Source organism: Carassius auratus, chromosome 25 (genome assembly GCF_003368295.1).
Source record: "Carassius auratus strain Wakin chromosome 25, ASM336829v1, whole genome shotgun sequence".
Taxonomy (NCBI): Eukaryota; Metazoa; Chordata; class Actinopteri; order Cypriniformes; family Cyprinidae; genus Carassius; species Carassius auratus.
The window spans coordinates 13,115,361-13,140,055 of record NC_039267.1 but is presented as its reverse complement, the minus strand read 5'-3'; the positions used below and the strand labels follow the sequence as shown (position 1 = coordinate 13,140,055).

Genomic DNA, 24,695 nt, shown 5'->3' with positions numbered 1-24,695 from the left:
CGCTGCCTGATGATGTCACTCTCAACCTGCAGGAGAAACTTCATATAATTTGTGAAGAGCTAGTATTGTCTTTTACTGTCTATGGTAAAGAGAAGTCAGAAATAATTGTACGCTTATTTTACGGTTTAATTCATACTATATAATTTTTGTCTCATGTTTAGTTGATATTTTTCGAGGTTTGTCCACAAAATATTCAAATATGTGATACAAGGATTTGTTTGTGGATTGATACCAGTTGGATTGACAATACAACCGAGAAAATCCCGTACAAAAACTAGAATAGGTAAGTTTTGCCAAGAATTAGACTTTTTTTTTTAGTATTATTTCCCTTCGATAAAGCATAACCGTAAAGCCATCTCTGTTATTGAAAAGATAATTGATGTAGGCTACAAATTATGTGACTGATTTTTGTTGTAAGATGTATTATGGATGCATATACACACTGTTTTCCCGTGCTAGTTTTTAAACTATTAATTGTATATTAACTGTTTTCCCCTGATAAGAAATAATTAAGAAATATAGCTGCAAGCAGCAATTACCAGGCTATAAGATGATTTTAAGTGTAAAAAAAGAAATAAATAAAATCACTAGAAATATTATTTAATAGGGGTTAACTAGGGATGATGATGACACACAGTTTGGTGCCAATATGCCCAAGATTTTTTTTTTTCAAATCTCCTGACCATTAGGTGGCACTGTGCCAAATATGTGCAAGTAACCTCAGGTCATGGTTGTCATGGCTGCATTCCAGGGCATTTTTTATGATTTTTTTTTTAATGCCCTTCAATCGCAAAGTCCATCTGTCTCATTTACTTTGATCTATGTCATTGATTATGTTGCACGAGTGACCACTTCTGGAGGAACCCTTGCAATGGGCTGGATCGAAACGTCATAAGCCCTTCATCACTTAGAATATGGTTTATTGTTTACATTTTCCTCTTATGAATTTGTTTGTTACAGCATTCTATATGTAAATAGGCGTGCTTGGGCTGTTAGAAGGAGGGACTTTGTAGAAAACAACTCGTTTGAGAGACCTAGGACATAGAGGGCCTACGATTATGTACAGTATTTGAAAAATTATGTGTGTTTTGAACATTAAAGCATGTCAACATATTCTGTTTCACAAAATACACAATAATGATCTTTTAAAAAAGAGTCTTAACCTTGATAAAGAATATCTCTTTGGATTTGAGATTTTAGTCTTTGCTACTTTACAGATCTTCGTTATGCACCAAGAGCTTGTAACACTCCAAAGAGAAACGAAACATTGATATCACATCATACGTTCACGAGTGCGTGTCTAAAAGTGGATTGGAACCACTGATCTATAATATATAACTATATTATAGATCAGTGATTGGAACGCAGTCCAAGTTTGTTCTGAACATGATAAAGCGTTTAGAAGATAAAGCCATGTCCACTTTGGCGAGCTCTTCATCAAAATTCATTTCTGCATTATTTGAGAATGGTTGCATCTCTCAGAGAGCTTTTGATAACTTTTTGTTTTTGAAAACTGGACAAACCGTCTTGGACGAGTTAAAAAAAAAAGTTGCTTTTTTTCATAATGTCAAATCTGGTTTGATTGACAGAAGTGGTTCTAGAGACAAAGTTATTCAGAATAAAGAGATCCAACGTATGATATGAATATTGTGAATATGTGTGAAACACTTTGCGAAATACGAAAAGTAAAACACGATAGCGCCACCTAGAGGCCGATTTTTCTAAATTCACAGACTATAGGGCCAAGACTCAAAACACGCCCATTATGATTGGCCTTCGTCATCCTCGTCTAATAGGTGCTTAAACCCTAAACATACCCCGTCCTTTACATTCTACAGTAATTATGGTTGTACAGTAGCCACAGCTGCACCCCTTCTAGCTTTAAACCGTGGTTAAAGCCATTTTCAAGTTTTTTTTCATGTTATAGCGCCACCAAGTGGTCTTACTAAACTTAAAGTTTTAGCAATAATTTTTTTTATGTACATTGATTTTATACCCAGCTTTGTATGTAACTGTTTATTAATATTTACTTATGTGTAAGTGAATGAAATACATTTTCCAATGATTTATTAAGGATTTTGTCCCCCCTGCCTTTTACACCCTAAAATTTCTTAACATAAAGCATAAAAAAGACTAATATAATATCATATATCAATACCTTTGAATAAAGGGAGAAAGGCTTAGTGTCTGCAGTGATCACTTTCGTGTCCTTCCCCTTCAGAAGCTCTACCATTAGATCAAAACATCCCATACAGGTCTCAAACACTTCCCTCTAGTGGTTAAACAAGGAGAATGATACTCAGAAATCTTTTTATTTTTCCATAAACAGACAACTACTGTGCTCGGCTTAGACTCATTTTCACGTGCGTGGGAATTAAAAGATTCATACCATGCAAAAATAAAAAATAAAATAAAACTTTGTTGTATAGGGTTCATTTTCCCAATTGATTCTCAAACATTTATTAAAGAAAATTTTAGATTTTTCATATTTGAGCTGTTAATTTCTTGTTGGCTATTTAGTATTTATTGCATTTAATAATACAAAATAAAACATGTATATTAAACAAAAATGCTAAGTTATGTAAATAACATGTAAAAAAAAAAAAATGTTAGCCTTCAGTCATCATTCACTTTCATTGAATATTTTCCCATAGAGTATACGAAATGGTGCCTGAAGCTATCATTATGTCTAACATCTCCTTTTGTGATCCGCGAAAGAAGTAATTTCACACAGGTTTGGAATAACATAAGTTAACTACATTCCTGGTCTACATGGCTACATTTTTGTAACTTGATATTAAACTGAGGTGAGATTCTATAATAATTTGCTTCAGTCTTCTACGACGATTCCCTTTATTACAACTTCAGTTATTATTAATAATTCATGATAATGAATGAAACCCCTCGCCACAGCAGGACGCTGACTTTTGCTGCCCTTTTTGCGCATGCGCGGGATCATAGCAACAGTGATAAACAGAAACAGTGGCCAAGATGTCATCGCCGCGGGAGCTTGAGGCAGCAGAATACCTCGAGAAACTCAAACTTATTGAGCTGATGGATAATTTAACTAGTATGCTCTTCTTCTACAGACCAGGTGAGACTTTCAAGTCGAGTAGATTTGATAAATTACTTTAGTTCACCATCTACTGTACCTCCAGCATACATTTGAAATTGAACATGTGATGTCATAAATAAGGATAGTATTTTTGGTAGTGGGTAGACATCTAGAGTAGTAACCAGCTGCTTTCTTTTTCTCTATTTTTTTTGACAAACTTAATGTCCAATCTCATGAATTCTGCCGTTACAGATCGTCCTAAAGAATTTCTGATCGACCAACTTGAAAAACTGAAAGTTCATCCAGGAAAGCCTCCGTGCCTCTTTAACGAGTCCAATCTAGATGCGCTGTTTGGAGTCCTGGATCCTTCCCATCAAGGCTTTATCACTTATAGTCAGTACAAAGAAGGTAAAACTGCTGTAATGTGCAGAGAGAAACTGTGCTGGAACTAACTACACCAATACAAACAATCGTGGTCAGTAAAATATAAAGGAGATCATCTGAATAAAGGTGTTTGTCAAATGCATGGTCAAAATAAATAAATAAAAGACATCAAAAAACATTGTTTTTGAAATGAGAATATCACTGATTATATTATATTATACTATATTTTAAATTAGGCTATATTATCAATTTACGTAGGCTTCAGAGTTGCTGACTGAGCAAAATACCAGAAAAAATATGGCAATTATCCATGAAATTATAAAGGGGTCATGTGATGCAATTTCATGCTTTCCTTTCTCTTTGGAGTATTACAAGCTGTTCGTGCATAGATAAGATCCCTAAAGTTTCGAAAACTAAAGTCTCAAACCCAAATAGATATTTTACATAAACTCTTCGTTTAAACACGCCCCCACATCTCTACTTCACTGTGTGGGAAGATTTGCATAATGCCAAATATTCACACAAAGAAAGAAAGTGTAACTTTGATTCTTGCTGTTGCCGCCGGCGTTATGTTGTGGAGATGCTGTTTCGTTGTGAAAGCGAAACTACTTTGTTTGGCGTTTCAAAAGAGGACACAGCTAGAAATCAGTGGTTAAGTTGTATTTACAACACTATTCCGGAACAGTTCGACCCAAATATTCAGATGTGTGCAGCGCACTTTATGGAGGACTGTTTCCTGATCCATCACAGTTTAGTTAGGGGCGTCACATCTCCGTCACGTGCTTGAGGTATTCGGCCAATCACAACGCACCGGATAGCTGGCCAATCAGAGCACACCTCGCTTTTCAGACCGATGAGCTTTGTAAAAATCGATGCATTTCAGAAAGGCGGGTCATAGAGGAGCAACAATAATGTACAGCATGTGAAAAATAATGTTTTTTTTAACCTTAAACCATATAAACACATTACATTACACCAAATACACAAAATAATCTTCTTTTTAGTCATATGACCTCTTTAAGGATTTCTGTTTAAACACATTTTATGAATGTTTTTGTCTTTCTTAAATATTTACGGAGTGGCACATGCATAAATAATCTCTACAATTTCAATACAGGCAGTAAAAACGTGATATTTCCACAAATAGCAATAGTTTTATTCTACGTATACAGTAAATATCCTATTTAAATGTAATGGCATCAAATAGAGACATTGGTGGATATTCATATGAACAACTATTTACATTACTATCTACGTTACTTACTTAAACAAAGTTAAAAGAATAGTTTACCCAAAAATGACAATGTATTATCCATGATGTTTCTTCATCAGAACAGATTTGGAGAAATTTAGCATTACATTTACTCATTTACATTTAGCATTTGCTCACCAATAGATCCTCTGCAGTGAATGGGTGCCATCATAATGAGAGTTCAGTGTGTTTCTAAGAAAAAAATCAATCATTGAAGAGTTAGTTCAACCAAAAATAAAAAATCTGTCATTAATAACTCACTCTCATGTCATCCTAAACATGTTCGTTCATCTTCGGAACACAAAGGTCCAGGTTCAAAAATGTAGCAAGGACATGAAAAACTTATTTTATTATTGTTTTTTGCACACAAAAAGTATTCTCTTAGCTTTGTAAAATTACGGTTAAGCCACAGATGTCACATAGACTATTTTACCGATGTCCTTGCTACGCTTCTGGATCTGGGAACATGTCAGTTGCATTGTCTTCTATGGAGACAGATTTCATCAAAAATATCTTAATTTGTGTTCTGAAGATGAACGAAGGTCTCAAGTTTGGAATGACATGACGGTGAGTAATTAATTAATTCAACTTTATTGTCACTGCACATGTAAGGTACAAGTCAAAGAAATGCAGTTAGCATCTAACCAGAAGTACAATAAGCAGTAAGTACAGAATATACAAGGTCTACAATATGTACAATAACTATACAGATAAGTATTACTAGATAAGTAAATACTATTAGCATGATACACAGTTAGGTGTGCTATGAACATACTATATAGGTGGATTATGTAAAAGTGTATGTACACTATAGGCAGAACTATGAACATAATTACAGTAAAGTGCATAGAAAATATTTCAGTGTGCAAATTGATTATTCAGTGTTCCTGGATGAACAGACAGTAGTGCAAGTAATAACAAGTTACTGTTTTTTTGCTTGATGTAAATAAATAAATAAATCAAACAGATGTAGTGTTGAAGAGGGGGAGGAGTCTGTGTATGGGTGTGGGGGGTGTCAGAGGGGTGTCAGAGGGCAGAGTTCAGCAAGGAGACAGCTTTAGGGAAAAAGCTGTTCCTGAATCTTGTGGTCCTTGTCCAGAGGCTCCTGAAGCGCCTCCCGGAGGGCAGGAGGTTAAACAGTCTAGTGATGAACTATCCCTTTAAAGGCATTTTTATGATATCCTATTACTTCAAATTCCAAAATTACAATCCGTTATTCAACACTTTCTTTAGTGAAAAAAGTCCTGTGCTGTCCTCTCACACTAAAATCCACGGACATATTTGTTTAGAATTGTTGATCTGTGCATATTTATTTGCTGATTCAGGCGAGACAACTTTTATTAAGCAATATTAGGAATAGAGAAAATCAACAGTTTGAACCTAAAACAACTTAGTGTATTTGTTTATGGATTGATTCACAGGATGTTAATTGATAGATTGGTGACTTGTTGATTATTTTGATATTTTTATAAGCTATTTGGACTCTCATTCTGACGGCACCCATTCACCGCAGGTTATATTTTGGTGAACAAATGATGTAATGCTGCATTTCTTCAAATTTGTTCTGATGAAGAAACAAACTCATCTACATCTTGGATGTCCTGAGGATCACTGAATTTTAAGCTAGTTAGAATTTTTGGGTGAACTATTCCTTTAAATCTATCAAATAATTTGACCGTGTTCCGTGTCCGGTTTATTGTATAAGTGCTAAGTCATAGGTAAACAACTGACCCTGATAATGACTTTTACAGTACATTACACTGAATACTTCCATGTACACTTATTACAATTCATGAGTATAAGAATTACTAATGGCCTGACTCTGTAAACGCATAACATGGCTTCCCAACAGCACTGAAGACACTTGGCATCAAGAATTTCAATGAGTTCCCAGAAGGAGCCAGTGATGACAGAATATCACAAGAGACGTTCATAAGAGAGGCGTAAGTATAACCACTGCTGGAGTGATATGGCAGCATTAGATGATTCAAAGGATCTGATTTCAGACCCAATACCTAATGCATTCACTATGCGCATGTATTGTTTTGTAGGCTATATATATATATATATTTGATTATATCAGCAGTATGTTATGTCTTTCATGTTTTGATACCCTTGAATAGGACAGATTAGTGTCTGTGTATTTTGTTCATGCTTTATCCAAATCTCTCTGTTTCTCTGTTTAGGACAGAAGGGCTTGTCGGAAGTGCAGCAACAGTCCAGCTATAGGAGAATTCTGCCCGAAGTATCTTTACAATTGCTTTATATAAAAACCGTACTTACTGTAGTATGCATATATAAATAAATGATATAAAACAAGCATCTAATACAAACTGAAAATGTTCACTTATGTCATTATTTCTTGCCAATTTAATTATAACACTTCTTATGTGTGTAGTTCAGATTTTGCCAACTTTGTAAAGATTGTCCTATACCTATAGTTAAACCTTAAAGTGGTAGTTCACCCGAAAAGGAGAACTCTGTCAGTGGTTCCAAACCTCTATGAGTTTCTGTCTTGTGCTGAACACAAAAGAAGATATTTTGAAGAATGTTGGTAACCAACAGTTGATGGTCCCAACTGACTTCCATGGTGTTTTTTCCATAACATGGAAATCAATGGGATGTTAGTTTTCATTTTCAGGTGAACAACATCAAAATACCAGAAGACTGTAGAAATCAAATTAAAATGTAAACAAATCAACACAGAGCATCAATATATTTATCAATATATATTCATATCAATACAGTAATGTTGCATAATTCATGACAGCTTTAATATTACAGTTTGTGTGAGTTAAAACAATGACCTCACATTGAAAGCATTCTTTCTTCTTTCTTAGTAGCAAATTGATGCATTGAGTTTGCATCAATTTGCTCTTGATGCAAATTTTACCCCCTTATTGACCTTATTTCATACACTATGAACATGGGTTTTATTTTTACATAAGCTTTTATGCTAGATGTAACCTTTACAGAGCTGAAATTAAGTCTTTCCTTATATCTAAATTATTTTCTGTATTTATTTTAGGTGATAACTTCATGCAATACAAAAAATGGCCCCAGGTTGTATGGGGTTACTGGTGGGCAAGAGAAATCTGGTAGGCATAGAGTATATACAAGTGAAGGTGACATTTCAAGGAATCGTTCACCCCAAAATCAACATTCTGTGACCATCAACTGTTTTTGTCCATACAATGGAAGTCCTAGTTACCTAGGTACCAGAGTCACCTATCCTTTTAACAGGGACAGAGACCAGATAGAAAAGACCATTAATGGTGTCAGAGGCACCTTATTACCTGAACTGAACTACAAAAAAAAAAAAAAGTATTTTCTTTTGCCCTTTCCCTATTTAGTGTGTATATACAATTATAGAAAATTAGTAAGGATGTGACATTACATTACTACCAGCCAATAAATGTCCTGGAAGCCACAAACATAGGCATTAGACATTTTCACAATTTAAGTGAGAATTTAAAACTTTTATTACTGATAAAATATTAAATTAGATTGTTAGAATAATAAAAAATGGTTTTGGTTGTTATGGACATCAGCTCACAATTTTATGTATGTAGCACTTTTCAAACTACAATGCACAATGTGCTTTAAACAATATAAAAAAACAATCATTGAAAATACATTCATGAATAGCTATACACAATATATGACGAAACAAAAATGATCAAACCCAAAAAACAAAAAAGACATCAAGAAAAACTAAAGGTATATCTATACAAGTACGTAATCAGATGCTCTAATATTCATGGGCAAACTATTCCATTATTTCAGAGCCCTCACTGCAAATTACCTATCTCCTTTGGTTTTATATCAAGTTCTTGGAACAGCGAATTTTTTTTAACAGAATAGCTAAGACATAAAATAGTACCAATTTCTTGACATGAAATTCAAAATTTAAAATGGTATCAAAATAAACTTCCAAATTTCTTACTACCTGTTTATTATTTGGAAAAACACTATTTAGAGCAAGCTCAATCTGATTACTTGGGCACTGACCAATTATAACAAATTTGTTTTTTTTTTTGTTTTTTTTTTTCAGTATTTAACTACAGAAAGTTTAAAGCCATCCCATTTTTTTTTTTTTTTTGTATGAGTTTATCATGCTTGAAGGACATCCATCTATTCGGATCTTTGGAACTCTGGAACTGTAAGTTATCTGCATAACATTTAATAAAATGTATATTATGTTTTCAAATTAAATCACCTATAATGTTGATTGGAAGCATGTAATTAGAAAAAAAAAATTGGTCCTAAAAGCGACCCCTGTGGAACTCCTCAAAAAATATCAGTACATTGGAATACTTAATCTCTAACTGACACTACAAATGTCCTGTTTGATAAATAAGACACAAACCAATCCAATGCCATCCCCGAAACCCTGACCCATGTTCTCAATGTATTCATTAAAATAGAATGGTCAACTGTATCAAAAGCTGTAGTCAAATATAGTAAAACTAACAAAGAGAATATTTAACATCCACAAACATCCCTTTCCATGGGACAAAAGGTTCTTTATAGAGGAAAAAGGTTTTTAACTGTTCTCTGACAGTTTTTGTGGAGAACCAAATATAGATCTTCTACTACAGTGTTTCTGTAAAACTTACTTCTAAAACTTAGCTTTATTTATTTATTTTTTTAATTGAATCATATTGATGGTTACTGCGATAAACTATGTAAACTGATTTCACAAATCCACTAAAAATCACCAGGAGTTTAAATTGAAAATGTTCTATGTACTATTAAAAGTAAAGAAAACTAGCAGCATTTCTTTGCAGATGTTGTCTGGCTTGATACATTCTATTCAATGCAAGTCATGCATGAGAACAACTTACTGATATAGAAAAATATTTATTACATGAGTATACTACTCATGTAATTTATGTTTTTCCATAAATATGGAACTCAGTGGGCTACATTTATCATTGGACACTAGTTTACCTAAACAAACCTGTTAATTACATATACAACATGCAGATACTCAGTGGAGAGAGTGACAGAGAATGGCTTACATTAACAATTCAATGGGAGGAACAATGACATGCTAATTCTGGTGGCAACAGTTGAAAGTTGTGAATGTGTAAGTGTGTTCACTCCGTTAGGAAGAGTTGTAATGTAAGATTTTTTTATTATTATTTCAATAGAATTTTACATTTAAACTATGTTTTTAATTTTTTCCCCTAATTTTTAAGATTGTTGAAATGCTATGAATTTGCCATTGTTCCTCAATTTTGGGCACATCTCTCACCCAGACTTCTTAACTTCCCTTCTAAATTGTTGTTGTTTTTCTTGATGTTATGTAATGATGTAAATAAGTGAGAGTAAATGTTCACAAACTTTCACAAAATGATCTGAGAGATTTAGGTTTCCTTACCAAAACTAATTATTTCAGTAGGCTATTTTAATTAAGAAACAATCAAGTTATTTATTTATTCAGAAATCCAAAGTTAATTGCTAACTCACTTAGCTACTGTGCTAGCGAGTACAACTTTTATTCGATTTTTTGTCAAAAAATTCCATGCCCTCGAACGTCATACCATCACAACAGTATCAAAATCAACAAAAGCAGGCTTCAAAATCTACTTGAAGGTCTATCAACGCCTTAACTTTATTTAAGGACATTACAATTTAAAAAAACAAACATCCTTTAAAGAAGTTTCTCAATATTTCAAGTAGTTAAGAGTTCATGTAATAAAAAATAAACAATGATATATGAATACAAATATAGTTAAAATACCATAATATGATTTGGGGAATATATCTTGATACAGTATTTTTATGTGTATAGCATATATATCTTCAATAAATTGAATCGCCGTCTTAATCGCCAAAGGAAAGACCAATTTGGCTTTGGAATCGGTGCATTCGCAACGGTTTCATCTGGGCGTGCGAAATTAAAACGGCTCGTTAATTTCCTCACTCAGTGGCACGGGTTGCGGGGGGTCAGATGTGAAGCACCAACCCGGCGACAACATCGGGTGCCACATTTCGGTGGTCTTGAACATCCATTGCACCTTTGCGCAACAGCCGCTTCTCCGCCGAGAGGTCCTCGCGGTGCACAAAGGCAGCTTCCGAGAGGGCAGCGTCAGCGCGAGAAGCGACAGAAACCACCTCCGGACCGCGTCCGACCGTCTCAACTCGAAAGCCAGCGTTGTTTTTCCAAAAGGTAAGAACTCCGCGAAGACATCTCGGTTGATTTCGACCGCGGGAGTTGCCCACTTGGGCCCGGAATCGTGCGGCGGACCAGTCTCGTTTCCTATCCTGCGCGAGCGTGGTTGTTCTCAACAGAAAATGGCGTCACCGTTCGTGCTGGCTGTGCAACCGGGGAAAACGCACTTGTTCCGAGCGCTTAAATCGGAGCGAGAGTTGACTCGGACTCGCCACGACTGACCACGGAGACCGAGCGAGTCCGCGGGCCTACTTAGGCGCGAATATGGCACTTCATAACAAAATACCGAAGAGGAGCGGACGCGTAAAGGCGGAAGGGTCACCAGACCTGTGCGCCAAAGCGGCTTCGGGAAGATGGCACAGCGCCGCAAAGCGCAGCATTTTATCATTCGGACGTGCCCTATAATCGCGCAAATCCTCTCGAGCGTGCTCAGTTTGTGACTCTTTGAGGACGCGATTACATATTTTGCTGGGTTTGGGTTCGGAGAGCAGTGCAAGTTAGTGGCAACGTCGTCTTTTGTATCAGACTCTCGCCTCAAGCCCGCCTTTACGCCGCACTCGCTCCCTGGTAAGCATCTGTCCTTCTCATGCCGCTTTAAAGCTCCATTCTGCACATGGGCTCTCCTTCTCCATCAAGTTAATCTGGCCCATTGTGGTCCGCAATAGAGGAATTTTGGCCTGACAATGTAACCGTGTAAAAGAGATTTACAGAATAATGGAGCGATGCAAATTGCTTCACGCAAAGGCTAAATAGCCTGAATCCGAATCCGAAAAAAACCATCGATGTAACCTGGGCTTACATTTTTAAACAGTTTGGCTAAGTAAATGAACTGTGTATGCGCCACGACGTGTCGAAATTGCGCATAGGGGAGTACGCAAACCACTGCTTTTCCAACAGGTTTTAGAGCCACGGTAATAGCCTCGGATCACGCAAACGCAGTTTTCGGTGTTATCCGAGGGATAGGCTTGGATAGAGTCGCCCTTTCGTGGTCAGATGCCTCTTTTTGAGCAATTGTGGACTTGGTGATGCTCGTGCTGCCGATGGCTTCGCGCGTGCCCGCACACATGCATCCACAATCTTGCATCGCAAGTCAGTCAGACGTGTGTTTATATGTCTATCTTGGTCATCCAGATGTTCTAGTTGGATGTATTCGCTTTAATTTGGAACTGTGTGTGCTGGATTTGGGTATGGACTTTTTACGTTGTCCTCTCACTCTGGCCCCTTGTGGTCCCAGTGTGTTCGAGTCGCGAATGCGAGTTTAACTCTTTAAAAGTAAGTTACATTAAAAGTGTGAATTAACTCTATAACTGTATGTTAATGGATCTGTTTGTGAAACGGTGATATAAAATGTTGATGTCCGTTTTTGTCTGGTAAACGTGCTCGCGTGACCACGCAATTCTAAACAACCGAAAATCTGGATTTTTAGTGTATGATTATTGAAAACCTCATTTAATAACGATTTCAATGTCTATAACGCGTTTAATCCGAAAGCCTCTGGAAGAATTGGCACAGATCGCGTGTCTATTATTTTAAATTATTATTTTTTCCGGTCACGTGGCCAGATATCTCTGATGCATTTGGGCGGCGATGGTCATTTCAAGACGTTCTCGGTTGTTTAGCTTGTACTCACACGCGGATATCACGCTTTAGTGTTATTTGTGTTTCTTCAATTGTTATGAAGTTTGCAAAGTACGAGTCCACACGGATAGTTCGATGTACACGCGACTTATTGATTTGCCAAACACAATACGACTCACTCGCCTCGGACACATTTGCCTGCCCTCAGCTGAATCGCGTCGTAATAAAGCATGAAGATGGTTTTGTGAAGCATAATTAATGTTCATTTGCACGGCTGGCCACGGACACGTGCTCTGTCTTGCACCGCTTGCGACTTCCTGCCTCGCGAGTGTTTGGGCAGGACAGTCAGGTGTAACGTCCTTTACAATCACAACACGACATCTTATAGATTTTATGAGCAAACAGGTTACGTTAAAACAACGGTTCAAGCAAAAGCACATCAATTAATACCTTTTACCATGCTAACTACAGCTTCCGCCCAAATACCACGGTTACAGCTGCCTTTACTCTTACGACTATAAAGAGACGGTTCATGAATAAAGTCCAGCACTAGTCACACCACAATACTATTTAAATGAATGCAAAAGCTAAAAAATGATCAAAAATGAAGAATTTAAAAGATATGAAATATTAATATGACATGTATTGCCTACAAATGTTAAGCTACAATAAGTTGAATAATATGTAAAACAAGTTACTTTTTTTGTGGTTAAATGATAGTTTTTTATGCATTCTTAAGTTTTTGAGGCACGTTCTTAGTGGCGTTTTAACCAGTTTACCACGGTTTTACTGTAGTAACGAACTTAAGAAAGTTACTATGGTATTTTGGCACAAGCTATAGTGACCATTGTATGTTTTTGAAAGTAAATGTGGATTATTCATTTGTTTCCACTCAGATATGTGTGTAGTTGTCTGTTTTTGCCTGTTGGAATCTAAAAAGTTTTTTAAAAGTGACAGTAGTCTATATTTCATAGTACATTTGTAGACTCATTTGAATAACTTGAAGAGCTTCAAATTATCTTATTTTGTGTTCTGAAGATGAACAAAGGTCTTACAGGTTTTTTCGGTGAAACATCCCTTTAATATTTAAAACATCTGATGCATTTTATTTTCAGTTTGTCCTGTTGTCAGGTGTTCTCCTTTCCATTACATCTGGGCAATTATGATGTTTGTTTGATGCATGACAGACATTTCCATAATTCATACTGTTTTGTCCTCTTTAGCACATAGCCGTTATGCCTCATCTTGACATTTATTTCCTTGGTAAATGTGCAGCGAAAGGTCTTCATCATCACACGATCATCACAAGCGACAGTAATGTCGGTTTGTCTTTGTCAATACCTTCATAAACAACCATCGGCGTATAATTACAAGCAAATATTTCTAGTTGTGTGTACAATTTTTGAATTTCTGGCTTTGCTGATAGAGAACTTGTTGCAGTTTCAGGAGGCATGCGGGAATAGAAATCATTCCTCCATCAAAAGCTTTGCGAAGAAACCGCTCCGCTGATTAACTTTGTGATTTGTCTTTTAAGTTTATAAAAGAGGCCTCTGAGATGGAGGCTACTAACAGCGAAGATCAAGGAAGCCAGACTAGTGACAAATGCTGCCAGACTGAGACACTTCAGGCCTGCTGTTGCCAAACAACAGAAACCCCTCAAGAGCCTTGTGGCAAAAATCCAGGTAGGAACTCAGCACCTTAAAGTCAACATGAAATCAAAACTGACCCCGTTTCCCTTTTAAATACACATTACTATTCTTACTGTGCATGATTTGTCATTGCAAGTTAATCCAAAGTGTAAAAATGTGTTTCCTATTATGCGGACGTTACGAATGACTCAAGTTTTTTAACTGATTTTTGGTAAACAACGCCCAATATTCAATATCCAATGAATTTCTAAATGGATCAAATTAACTTCTGCCTACATTTTTTGTTGTTGAATATCCTATTGCACTCAGAAATACATCCCATTACAAGAGTAAAATGAGTTGAGAATGTTAGACTTTCATGGTTTGGATGGGTTTTATTGATAATCCGATGCTGTGTTATCTCCTCTTTTGCTGATATTTGTGCATAATCAGAAGTAGCTGCCAACCCACATGCATTGTGTAATTAAGATTTATGTCTTCTCTGCGCATTTATTGCAGAGATCTATCAATGTAGTTCGATTTAAATGCAATGTCTTGTGGCGACTTGGTTGTTAATGTTGGACAATCACATTCCAATGTGTTTACCACATATTTCCATAATTATCGATGCTGGAATAAGATTTCTAGCTCAGCGGGTTGTTATTTGTGTTCTACAGTGCTGCTAATTTCAGTGACCTGGAGATGTTTGTCTTTATAGTAATTTATGGCCATAAATAAAGACAAGCTGTTCTGAAGCAGAGAGGATCACATATACTGGCCGATAGTGAGATGCAGACCACATAAATGTAATGCAGTGCAAGAGAAGCTTTCTTGCTGAAAAAGAATCAGGATGGGCTTTTGATGCAGAAGGATTGTATTGTTTTAGCTTGTAAAAAAGATTTAATACACAATAACCCTTTTCATTATTCATGCTTCATGAATAGAGTTGAGGCTTTAAGGTGTAAACACAAGTGGAAATAAACGAATGAACAGTTATGTGTGATAATAAAAAAAAAGTCATATTCTAGAAGCAAATGCTGTCTATAAGTTTAACATTTTCTTTAATTCAAACATGCATTTACTAACTTCTCTAGTTTCCACTGTTACAGAACTAATTATAGTAAAATTTCCCCACTAATGTGAAATGTAGAAATTATTTAAATGTAAAGTTCATTCAAATTGGAGAAACGTATATAAAAATATAAATAATGAGTTTGAGAACTGTGGACACAGATGGTATTAAATAGCATGTCTAATTTACTATTTAATATTCTCATAGGTAATGTAAAATGCTCCATGTCTTTCAGACACCTGGTGTCAGATGAGAAGGTGTAGCTCACACATCCTCAGAAGTCCCCTTAGATTAAACCGTTTTACCAGGTGACTTTCAGTTGGTAGATATCCATGGAAAGAAATAGCAGAAAGTTGAGATCATTACTATCAGTGTACAATAGAATTGCCTTCAGGAACAATGATCGTGTCTTAGAGGTGTCCAAAAGAATGATGGAGTGCTGCAAACCAAAAGATGCTTGTGTCCGTGGAGAAATAGATCTAGTTTATTTTTCCTGGCCTTGGTTCTGCCCTTACTTCTCTCCAGTCTTTGTTGGACATGTCTCTGATAACTAAACACTGAGTAATTTTATCTAGACAAAGATGTTTTTTGTGAAAGATTTACATTTTGGTGGTTTATTTGAAAGCCTTAAAGCAATAAGTTATGTTCTAGTGATGAATGCATCATCCATTCATTAATTGGAATTACAATTATTTTAGCAAAAGATAATAGGAACTTGAATTTAAGACTTTCAGTTTTTTTTTTCTGTAAAAGATTTCCTCAAGATTGTACTTCCTTTACATAGTATTTCTATATTTTCTTGTGCATTTGCATGAATCACATTCAAAATGCAATTATTCATGCATTGTGAGTTTGTTCATATGGTTATTATCCACGGTCTGTGTATGTGTGATCCATCCTGCTGTCATGCACTAAAGTTTGCATCATGTTTAGTTAAGCAAAGACTAGAGTTACATGTGGCTTTAATTCAAATTACAATGTAAATGAAAGGTAGAAATGCACCCCGGTTGGAATAATGAAGTTTTGGGGTGTGAAACCAAAAGGAGATGTGGTGTCCTCTTTGCGATTTTGTATTTCCATGGGCACCTTACTAGACAGTCACCCCCTTTTTTGCTGGCGTTACTCTCCCTACTTTTACCGCTTATTTTATCCACCTTATTCTTCACGTAAAAATGGGCACAGCCATTTGTACATTTCACAAGTCTTTTTTTTAATTCTCGTTTGCTTCTAGCTATTTTTAGCTGTACAAGATCGCTTGTTTTGCTACTTGACACAGCAAATGAGTGTGTCTTACAATATTATTTTAGTGTTTGATCTTAATTATGAACACAGTGGTTTATAGTGCAAACAGTCTTACCGGTTACTGCACGTTGTTATTCTTCTCATTCTTTGGCAAATGAACAGGAAGTCTTGCCCATAGGCTTACATCTGCGTTTAGGAATAAGGTGGATACAACAGATTGAAACCATTTGCTTATACCTGAATGGTGGAACTTCAACAGAAGATTGATGTGAAAACTTGTTTTACATAAAGCATAATCTAAAGTTTTGTTTTCTGTTTCAGTCCATTCGATTGAGCCCGGTGATCCAGCCCTGCTCCAACAGCAGCTCCAGACTTCCAAGTCGGGAATTCATCAAATCATTGAGTGTTTTCGCTCAGGTACTTCAATCTCAGAACTTTGACCATTCAGTAAATACATTTCATGTGGACTTCTTTTATTCACCGGGCATGGCATTTACCGGCGTCAAGGCATTTTCTGTTCTTACGATTTTGGACCAATGAGATTCCCCCCGATGTATTTTTCTTACATATGTTTGTTGTTGCTTAATAATAACGGTTTGCTTTGAATATGTGCTGTTATTGCAGGTACAGCTCAACTCAAACACATGCTGCTGAAGGAGGTTGACACCATATTTGAGTGCAAAACGTGTCGCAGTCTGTTCCGTGGTCTACCAAATCTGGTCACTCACAAGGAGCTCTACTGCTGTTCCCGACAACCTCAATCAGATGGTTTGTACATCAGCTTAAGTGTTGTTTGAAGCTTTCATGCAAAACACATAAGGAAGATATTTTGAAGAATGTATCAGCAGTCCAAGTCATTTGAGGTCCAAAGACACATTGGAACCTATTGACTCGCATCGTATTGAAAAAAGATCAAATAAAATGTGTGTTCCACAGAATTTTTTTTGAAAACCCTAGCAGCTATCTAGCAGTACCCTTGAAACCACCCATGAAACTGTATAGCTTTGCATTGGACGAAAACTCACTCTGTGGTGCAAATTGGCCCCATGAATAATAGTGATAAGATTATAATTTTTTGATTCTGTTATTTCTACAGAACCTTCACAAGGTGGGCAAAGCCAAGCTATCAAAGAACTTCTTCAAGCCATCTATCCGCAGAAAGAACAAGAAAAACATGTCATTCAGCTAGAGCCCATTGAGACGAACCCTAATGCCGTGTTCCAACAAGTGGCACTGGTGGAAATTCCCGACATGCCAGAAAACCCAGCCCCTACACCCCTGACTATGAACCCGGTACCTGTGAAGAAAAATCACCGCAAATCTATTTTGGCACCCAAAAAGTTCCAACAGTCAGATTTTGAAGACGAGATTGAAATGGAACCAGAAGAACCTTCTGTTAAAGAAGGTCAGAGCTGCGAAGAGCAAATAAATCCTGAGCCGGTAGAAGGGGAGGAAGAAGAAGAGGAGAGTGCCGCCTCTGAGATTAAGGAGATGAAGATCTCTTGCTGCCTCTGCGGAAAAGACTTCGGCTCCAGACGCAGCGTTCGACGCCACTGCCGGAAGATGCACTGGCAGAGGATGGAGGAATTACGCAAATTTACAGAGACGCGCACAGTGCCTATCAGCCTGCTGTCTATGGTGAAGGACAAGAATGCTTTTGTACCACCATGTTGTCCTGGGAAGAGTTGCCCAGTGTGCAAAAAGTCCTTTGCCACCAAGGCCAATGTTCGACGCCACTTTGACGAGGTCCATCGTGGTTTGAAGCGGGATTTGATCACGCCGGACATTGCCACAAGACCAGGCCAGCCTCTTTTACTGGAGGCTCGTCCTCCTCCAGCGAAAGCACCAAGCTCTTCTGTGAAGCAAGATAAGACACAGAACAACCTGACAAACTGTCGCTGCAAGCTATGCAAACGCAAGTACAGCTCCCAAATAATGCTTAGGCGGCACATGCGAATCGTTCATAAGATCCCCATTCTAGAAAACGGCTCTCAGAAGGCCGAATCAAAGCACGGGAGAAGAGATAACATGTACAACAAGAAAGAGTCTCTTTCGAAAGCTTCAGAAGATGATGCATACCATGGAGTGAGTTTTGACTTTAAGAGGATCTACTGCTGGTTGTGTAAACGTCAGTTCAGTACCAGTCAGAACCTGGGCAAGCATATCAACGAGCTGCACACCGATGGAAACGACAGCATCTACATCAAGTTTTACCGATGCCCCATCTGCAGATATGAGTCACGCCGAAAGCGCGACGTCATTCGCCATATCACAGTGGTGCACAAGAAGTCATCACGTTATCTGGCTAAGGTTATGCCTGCCTTGGAGAACCGGGCAGTGAAGAAACCAGCTGATGCAGTCTTGGGCAGCACGACCAAAAAAAACAATTCAAAAGAAGAGGGCAGCGGGAAGCATAAAACGCAGGACCCACTTTCTTCCAAAGTGAAGAAACAAGAATCCTCAACATCTCCAAACACTCGAAAGCATTCCGCTCTAATGTCGCTCAACACAGGCAAACACGAGTCTCCGCTCACACCAAACAGACAAGACAAGAACCTTCAAGCGTCCAAGAACCCACATGTCACCCGCAGTCATAATGCTATCAAAGGGTCACCTATCACCAGAAGCCAGGAGACCTGCACGGAGGTTAGGGTAACGAAAAACTTTTCCCTTCACGCCTGTGATATGTGTGGCCGGGCATTTGCCAAAAAGGTCTACCTGGAGACGCACAGGAGGAGACACAGGACTGGCATCGCAAGTGGGGATAAATTACAAGGAAGAAGCACCCGATCAAAGGCTCTCATCTGGTAGGTTGATACCATTCAGAAACCATCCTAAGATTATTAGCGTTGCTTGCTAAAGTGAGACTTAAAACCCCTAATCCAGGGATCTCCAAACCCTGTTCCTGGAGAGCTATCACCATGCAGACTTCAGTTCCAAAGTTGCTCCAACACACCTGCCTGTAATTATCAAGTAACCCTGAGCGGCTTGATTAGCTGGTTCAGGTGTGTTTGTCTGGGGTTGGAGCAGAAATCTGCAGGACAGTAGCTCTCCAGGAGCATGATTGGAGTCCCCTTCTGTAACCCTAAAGTGTTGGGGGGCCACACGTACTCGAATAGAGAAATAGAGAGGGACGTGATTGCGTTTCACATGCGGTCACAATGCACATGAGCTCCGATGCGCTCGTTTTTCCATGCACATCTGCACCGCAATGCAGCAGGTGCACAGTGAGTCATGTGACAAGAACCATCCAATCAACTTCTCCCTTTCCGTAACAACATTGAAAGCTGAGCCAAGATGAGGGAACAGCTGATCATAGCTGTACAGAGATACCCATTATTAAACATGTGACGTTCAGCAAAGGATAAATGTGATATTTTGGTTGTTATTTTGTTTTTGGTTGTCCCATTGTGTTTGCATTACGGACATTAATGGTACCCCACATTACGTGTTGTTTTGAGGTAAAATGTTATTCTTTTTTAAGCAGGAAAAATTCATTTAGGCTTAAAGTGTCATGAAACCCATGAACATTTTTTTTTCCGAAGAGTAAACAAAGTAACTGCCTTTATTCTTTTAGTTCTGAAGATATTTTAATATTCATTTATCTGTTTAAATGAGTGTGTTGTAGGTCTGTTTAATTGTTTTTTTTCTCCCCTCTTCCCACCCTATACATTCCCACTTTCCACAGTTTTACACACCCATTTCTGGAGTCTTTTTCAGATCTAAGGTGTAAAAGACCAGTGCAGAAACAAGGGGTTTCATGACACTTTAAGCCCGAGACACACTGCACAATTTTGGCTGTCCCAGACAAAAGATTGGCATCGTAGTGATTTCTGTGATCGTGGCTCCTAATTGGTGGTCCTGTGATTTGTGCAGCTAGAGAGGTTCAAATGCTGCTGTTTTCACGGTCTTGTGACCAAAGAAAGCCTACAATCATTTTCTAACTGCCAGAAATTCAGCATGATCATCGCCCAGTGTGTTTGCTGTCACGACGCATGTTTACTGACCAGTCACTAGTGCATTCTGATGACGTTTTATTCTTCTATAGTAATGTGCGTCGTAGCCAGGGTTTCCAGGTTTTCACAGAAAAACCTGCCTAATTGCTACTCAACATTAGCCCAAAACTAGCCCAGTCGCACTTCGAGGGGGGTCCACTGGTAAAAATCCCATTCCGGGGGGTAAAATACACTTTTTTTTTGGCAGGGTTCCCCTCGTAAATTTGGCATTCCAGGGCTAAATATAATGTTGATGGGGTTGCTTCAACCTGAAAACATAGAAAGACAACACGAAGCAACAATGTTCAAGTAGCCCAATTCCACTGGAAAACCACAGAGTTGGCAACACATCGGTCGTAGAGTACGAGTCAATGGGTGTCATCATCGTACGGTCTACACACATGTTGTACCCAAATTTATAAGAAGCATGTCACACATTGTGATCTCTAATGATCTTATAGGACTGCTAAAATGGTGCAGTGTGTAAAAGGGTTAACATTGACAAAGGAACCTGAGCTGTATCTAGGGACCAGAATATCATAGAGACTTTGGTGTTGGAGTCTTTTGACTTGGACCAGTAGGTTACCACCTAGCAAATCCTCAATACGCACCCAGAACATCCTAGCAACTACAAAACAACAACCTGGCAACCACCCAGGACTCCTTAGCTTAGGGGTGTCCAATCCCACTCCTGGAGGGCCAGTGTCCTGCAGAGTTTAGCTCCAGCCTGCCCCAACACACTTGCTTAATAGTCTCTAGTAATCCTGAACTCCTTTTGGTTCAGTTCAATTAGGATTGGATCTAAACTCTACAGGACCGTGGCTCTCCAGGAGCAGAATTGGACATCTGGGAATCACCACGTTCAAAATGCTGTTGGTAGCAAGTTACAGAACACCACAATCTGTAAATAGTATAATACTTTGTAAGTATTTTATCCAGCCATCTTAAGTACTCCTAAGAAAGCACTACTTAGTGTTCCAAAAATACTGATCTCGGATTTGTCTTTATTATAGGTGCTTTCTTAGGCGAGTATCACTATTGCTGTTCCTCATATTTATCATTAGAGGTTTGCTTTAAAACCTTTTCAGATCCATTGCCATGCAGAGTTTCACCTACCTGTAATTTTCTATTAACTCTGAAGACTTCATTAGCTTGCTGCGGTGTCATTGATTAGGGTTAAAACTAAACTAAAATTTAGTTAGTGGTGTCCCCTCCAAAACCGTACTGAGGAAGTCTGCTTTAAATCAAAGTATTAAAGGGTTGGTTCATCCAAAAATTTTCATTACGTAATTAATTACTCTCCTTCATGTCATTCCAGACCTTCGTTCATCTTCGGAGCACAAATTCACTTATTTTTGATGCTTTCCGAGAGCTCTCTGACCCTCCATTGACAGCAAGGATACTTACATGATCAAGGCTCAGAAACGCAGCTATTTTGGGGATAAAGTTAAATAGTTTAGAGATAAACATCGAAATTACGAATTAATAAAAATTACGAGAATACTTTTTATATGCAAAGAATACAAAAATAACGTCTTTATTCAACAATTCGTCTCTTCGTCTCCCTATATCGCCATCTTGGAGAGTATCCCATGTAAACAACGCATGCTGTTCTGTGTCAGCAGCAAAGTACGTGGATACTCTGTTTACAGGGTTTCCGCTTTCATCTGAACGTAAACACTGTATCCGCGTACATGCATACATGCATTTTTTTTTTTGCATGGGCAAGCCATACTGACATTTCCTTCAGAAAATGCAGAGATTTAGTTGTGTTTCATTTCTTAAACTTTTAAGTGGTTTCTAGGGATCCAAACTGGGCACATTTGGTTTCAGTTATTCTTTTGTTATCCAAGCCAGTGTCGCTGCAGTGCTTATTTTCCTCATCACATGCTCAAACAAAGTCTCCAAGGTCGCTGTAATAAGGATAACTCTCTCATTTAAATTCATGGGTACAGATCGTATCTGAGAGGGATTCCCCATCGTCTGCTTTCTGTAATAGATATGTAGAGACGGTGAACTTTTACACATTTGGGCCTGACCTTTTAAACTTCTGGCAGCCTCCAGTGGTTTTGCCCACAGAATAATGATGATGATTGAGATTTTTCTAAATGCCTATTTCCTTAAAGTGACCGCTCACCTACAAATAAGAAATTGCGGTATTTGCTCACTGTTGTTATTCCAAACCTGTAATCTTAATAAAGGAATTTGTTTTGAAGAATGCTGAAGGAAATTGTCAAACAGCATGATGTCAGGACATTAATATATTGGTGAACTATTCTATTAAAATCTTCAAATGTATAGAAAGTACACACACTTTTTCCTTTAAATCATTCATGTTCTTGACTACAGTATGTTATATATTTAATGACGAATGATGTTTGATTCTCTCTCACTCTTTTTCTTTCTCTCTCTCAATGTAGACAGTTTTTTCTTGGAATGCGTAGCACATTTGCACTGGACGCTTTATCTCCATGCGACAGAAGAGGAATGGATATGGACAGACTTGTGGGTAGAAAACGGAGGATAACCTTTGCATAAGTCCAAAAACCCAAAGTGCACCAAAAATGTTATTCCAGCTTTTAACTCTGGAGGGCGCCGATGTAAAAGAGTTGATATCCACCCTCCGAAAGGACATTGATCTTCAATTGATTTTGACTGGTTGACAAAGTAAAGCAACTCTCAAAATGAATTCGGATTAATTTGTAAATGGATTATACCACTATTTTTTGTATTCTCTCTGACGGTTTAAAGATACACAAAGAATGTTTCATCAGTGGAGAGACATAGGAGGCCGCTCTGTATATGTACAGCATGTCTAACTAATGTTAAATACTCATAAGTAGATAAATTAATGTAACTCTGCTTCATATTTTCCTGCCATGTGATCACCTCTTTAATCGACTATGGATTGAAATGCTGCTAATTCGTTAGAAATGTTAGAAATGTACTTTCTTCTACCCTTTAAGTCGAAGCCTACATATTAAGCTGCTCAGGATATCTTATTTGAGAGCCCTGTTTCTTTCTCTCTTTTTTTTTTTTTTAACCGCTTAAACTTTGTGTTGTCTTTAGCGAAAGGTTGCAACTGTGACTGAAATGTAATCGAATACTACTGTATTTTAGTTTGGTAGCCTACTAATAACCGAAGCTAATGAGAAATGAATTTTCATGTTTTAGTAGATGGCTCTCATCGTTGCTTTCAAGTATATGTAGTTATAACGAAGCTTTTGAGCAAGTCGATTGCAAGTAGAGTTTCTTTTAGTTGGGGTGCATGCAGAATGCCTTGATTAAACCCTTTGTTGATGTGTACAATAGGGCTTTATCTAAACGCCAAATCCTAGATCCATTCTGATGGTGTGCACTCCTTTTTATTCGCAAAATCCTGGTATATCTTTGCTTGCGGTAGGATTTTTGGTTCAAATAAAGATAATAAACACATCCTTTGTAGGCTTGTATTCTATCTATCTGTCTGTCCACACATATAAAAGTCCATTTACATTCCCTTAAATATTTTCGCAAGTTTCATTACAAATCATTAAATAGTGAACCTGACATACCGAAATTATATTGGGCTAGAAATAGTTTTAGTTGGCAAATGGTTGTGGAAATCAGAAGTATGTTCGTTTTGAAAATGCACAATATGGGCAAGTGTAAATACACCCTGAGACTAAAACATAACAAAAAACAAATGTATCTATAAATATAGCCTATGTAAACTGAATTTTGCACGGGCCTATGGGCTATACAGCACTGGAGAGGAATCATTGCCCTTTATTGCTGTCAAAACCCACTTTCTGTTTAGATCTGAGTCATTTTTACTATGCAGTGCATTTTCATGGCTGAGATCACACTTTTCACTCCAGTGAATATTTTCGGGCGTAGGTTTATTATAATCACTGTAAAATGTCGCCTGTAGGCTTAACCTTGCATTAACCAGTCTACTGAAAACAAAACAGCAAACTATTTCTTTAAGACTGAAATCACATTCAATTCATACGCTCACATTTAAGTGAACATTATTTTGTTACAAACAGCTATTTTGGATTATGACCGTGCATGCTATTTGTTGTATTACAACTATATCTATATACTGTTATAGCGTTAGTGCATTTTTTAAATTAGATTATATTTTAATTTTAGTTTGCTATCGTAATAGAGTTATGCGTTTCCGTTTTGCCTGAATTTATTTTGGTAACACGTTCTGTGAAGCCTGTATTTATAATACATTATAAGGGTATTCTTAAGGCATTATAATGAATGCATAATGCATTATAAAAAACGTATAATATGTTATATCAATTAATGAATAAT

General features: G+C 37.5%; 2 protein-coding genes across 5 annotated transcripts; both read left to right on the top strand.

Moving 5' to 3' along the window:
• The first annotated feature begins 149 nt into the window (after positions 1 to 149).
• Positions 150 to 23,822, top strand: znf800a (zinc finger protein 800a). 4 transcript variants are annotated; one of them, XM_026202739.1, is made up of 6 exons: positions 150 to 283; positions 13,985 to 14,132; positions 16,714 to 16,809; positions 17,017 to 17,160; positions 17,489 to 19,199; positions 22,808 to 23,822. In XM_026202739.1, coding segments are annotated over exons 2-6 (2,079 nt in total). In that variant the 5' UTR covers positions 150 to 283; positions 13,985 to 14,005; the 3' UTR covers positions 22,809 to 23,822. The 4 variants fall into 4 exon arrangements, with proteins under 4 accessions (XP_026058524.1, XP_026058519.1, XP_026058520.1 ...); XM_026202734.1 differs by lacking the exon at positions 150 to 283 and adding an exon at positions 10,472 to 10,869; XM_026202735.1 differs by lacking the exon at positions 150 to 283 and adding an exon at positions 10,886 to 11,439.
• Positions 2,949 to 7,031, top strand: efcab10 (EF-hand calcium binding domain 10). Its single transcript, XM_026202741.1, has 4 exons — positions 2,949 to 3,094; positions 3,308 to 3,463; positions 6,544 to 6,634; positions 6,878 to 7,031. Exons 1-4 carry the CDS (start codon positions 2,992 to 2,994, stop codon positions 6,918 to 6,920), a joined length of 393 nt encoding a protein of 130 aa, XP_026058526.1. The 5' UTR covers positions 2,949 to 2,991; the 3' UTR covers positions 6,921 to 7,031.
• Positions 23,823 to 24,695: the final 873 nt, after the last annotated feature.

Coding starts and splice junctions, on each gene's coding strand:
- efcab10 (XM_026202741.1), top strand. CDS start 2,992: ATGTCATCGCCGCGGGAGCTTGAGGCAGCAGAATACCTCGAGAAACTC. Junction 3,095..3,307: donor GCTCTTCTTCTACAGACCAG/GTGAGACTTTCA, acceptor CTGCCGTTACAG/ATCGTCCTAAAGAATTTCTG. Junction 6,635..6,877: donor GAGACGTTCATAAGAGAGGC/GTAAGTATAACC, acceptor TTCTCTGTTTAG/GACAGAAGGGCTTGTCGGAA.
- znf800a (XM_026202739.1), top strand. CDS start 14,006: ATGGAGGCTACTAACAGCGAAGATCAAGGAAGCCAGACTAGTGACAAA. Junction 14,133..16,713: donor GCCTTGTGGCAAAAATCCAG/GTAGGAACTCAG, acceptor TTTCTGTTTCAG/TCCATTCGATTGAGCCCGGT. Junction 16,810..17,016: donor CATTGAGTGTTTTCGCTCAG/GTACTTCAATCT, acceptor CTGTTATTGCAG/GTACAGCTCAACTCAAACAC.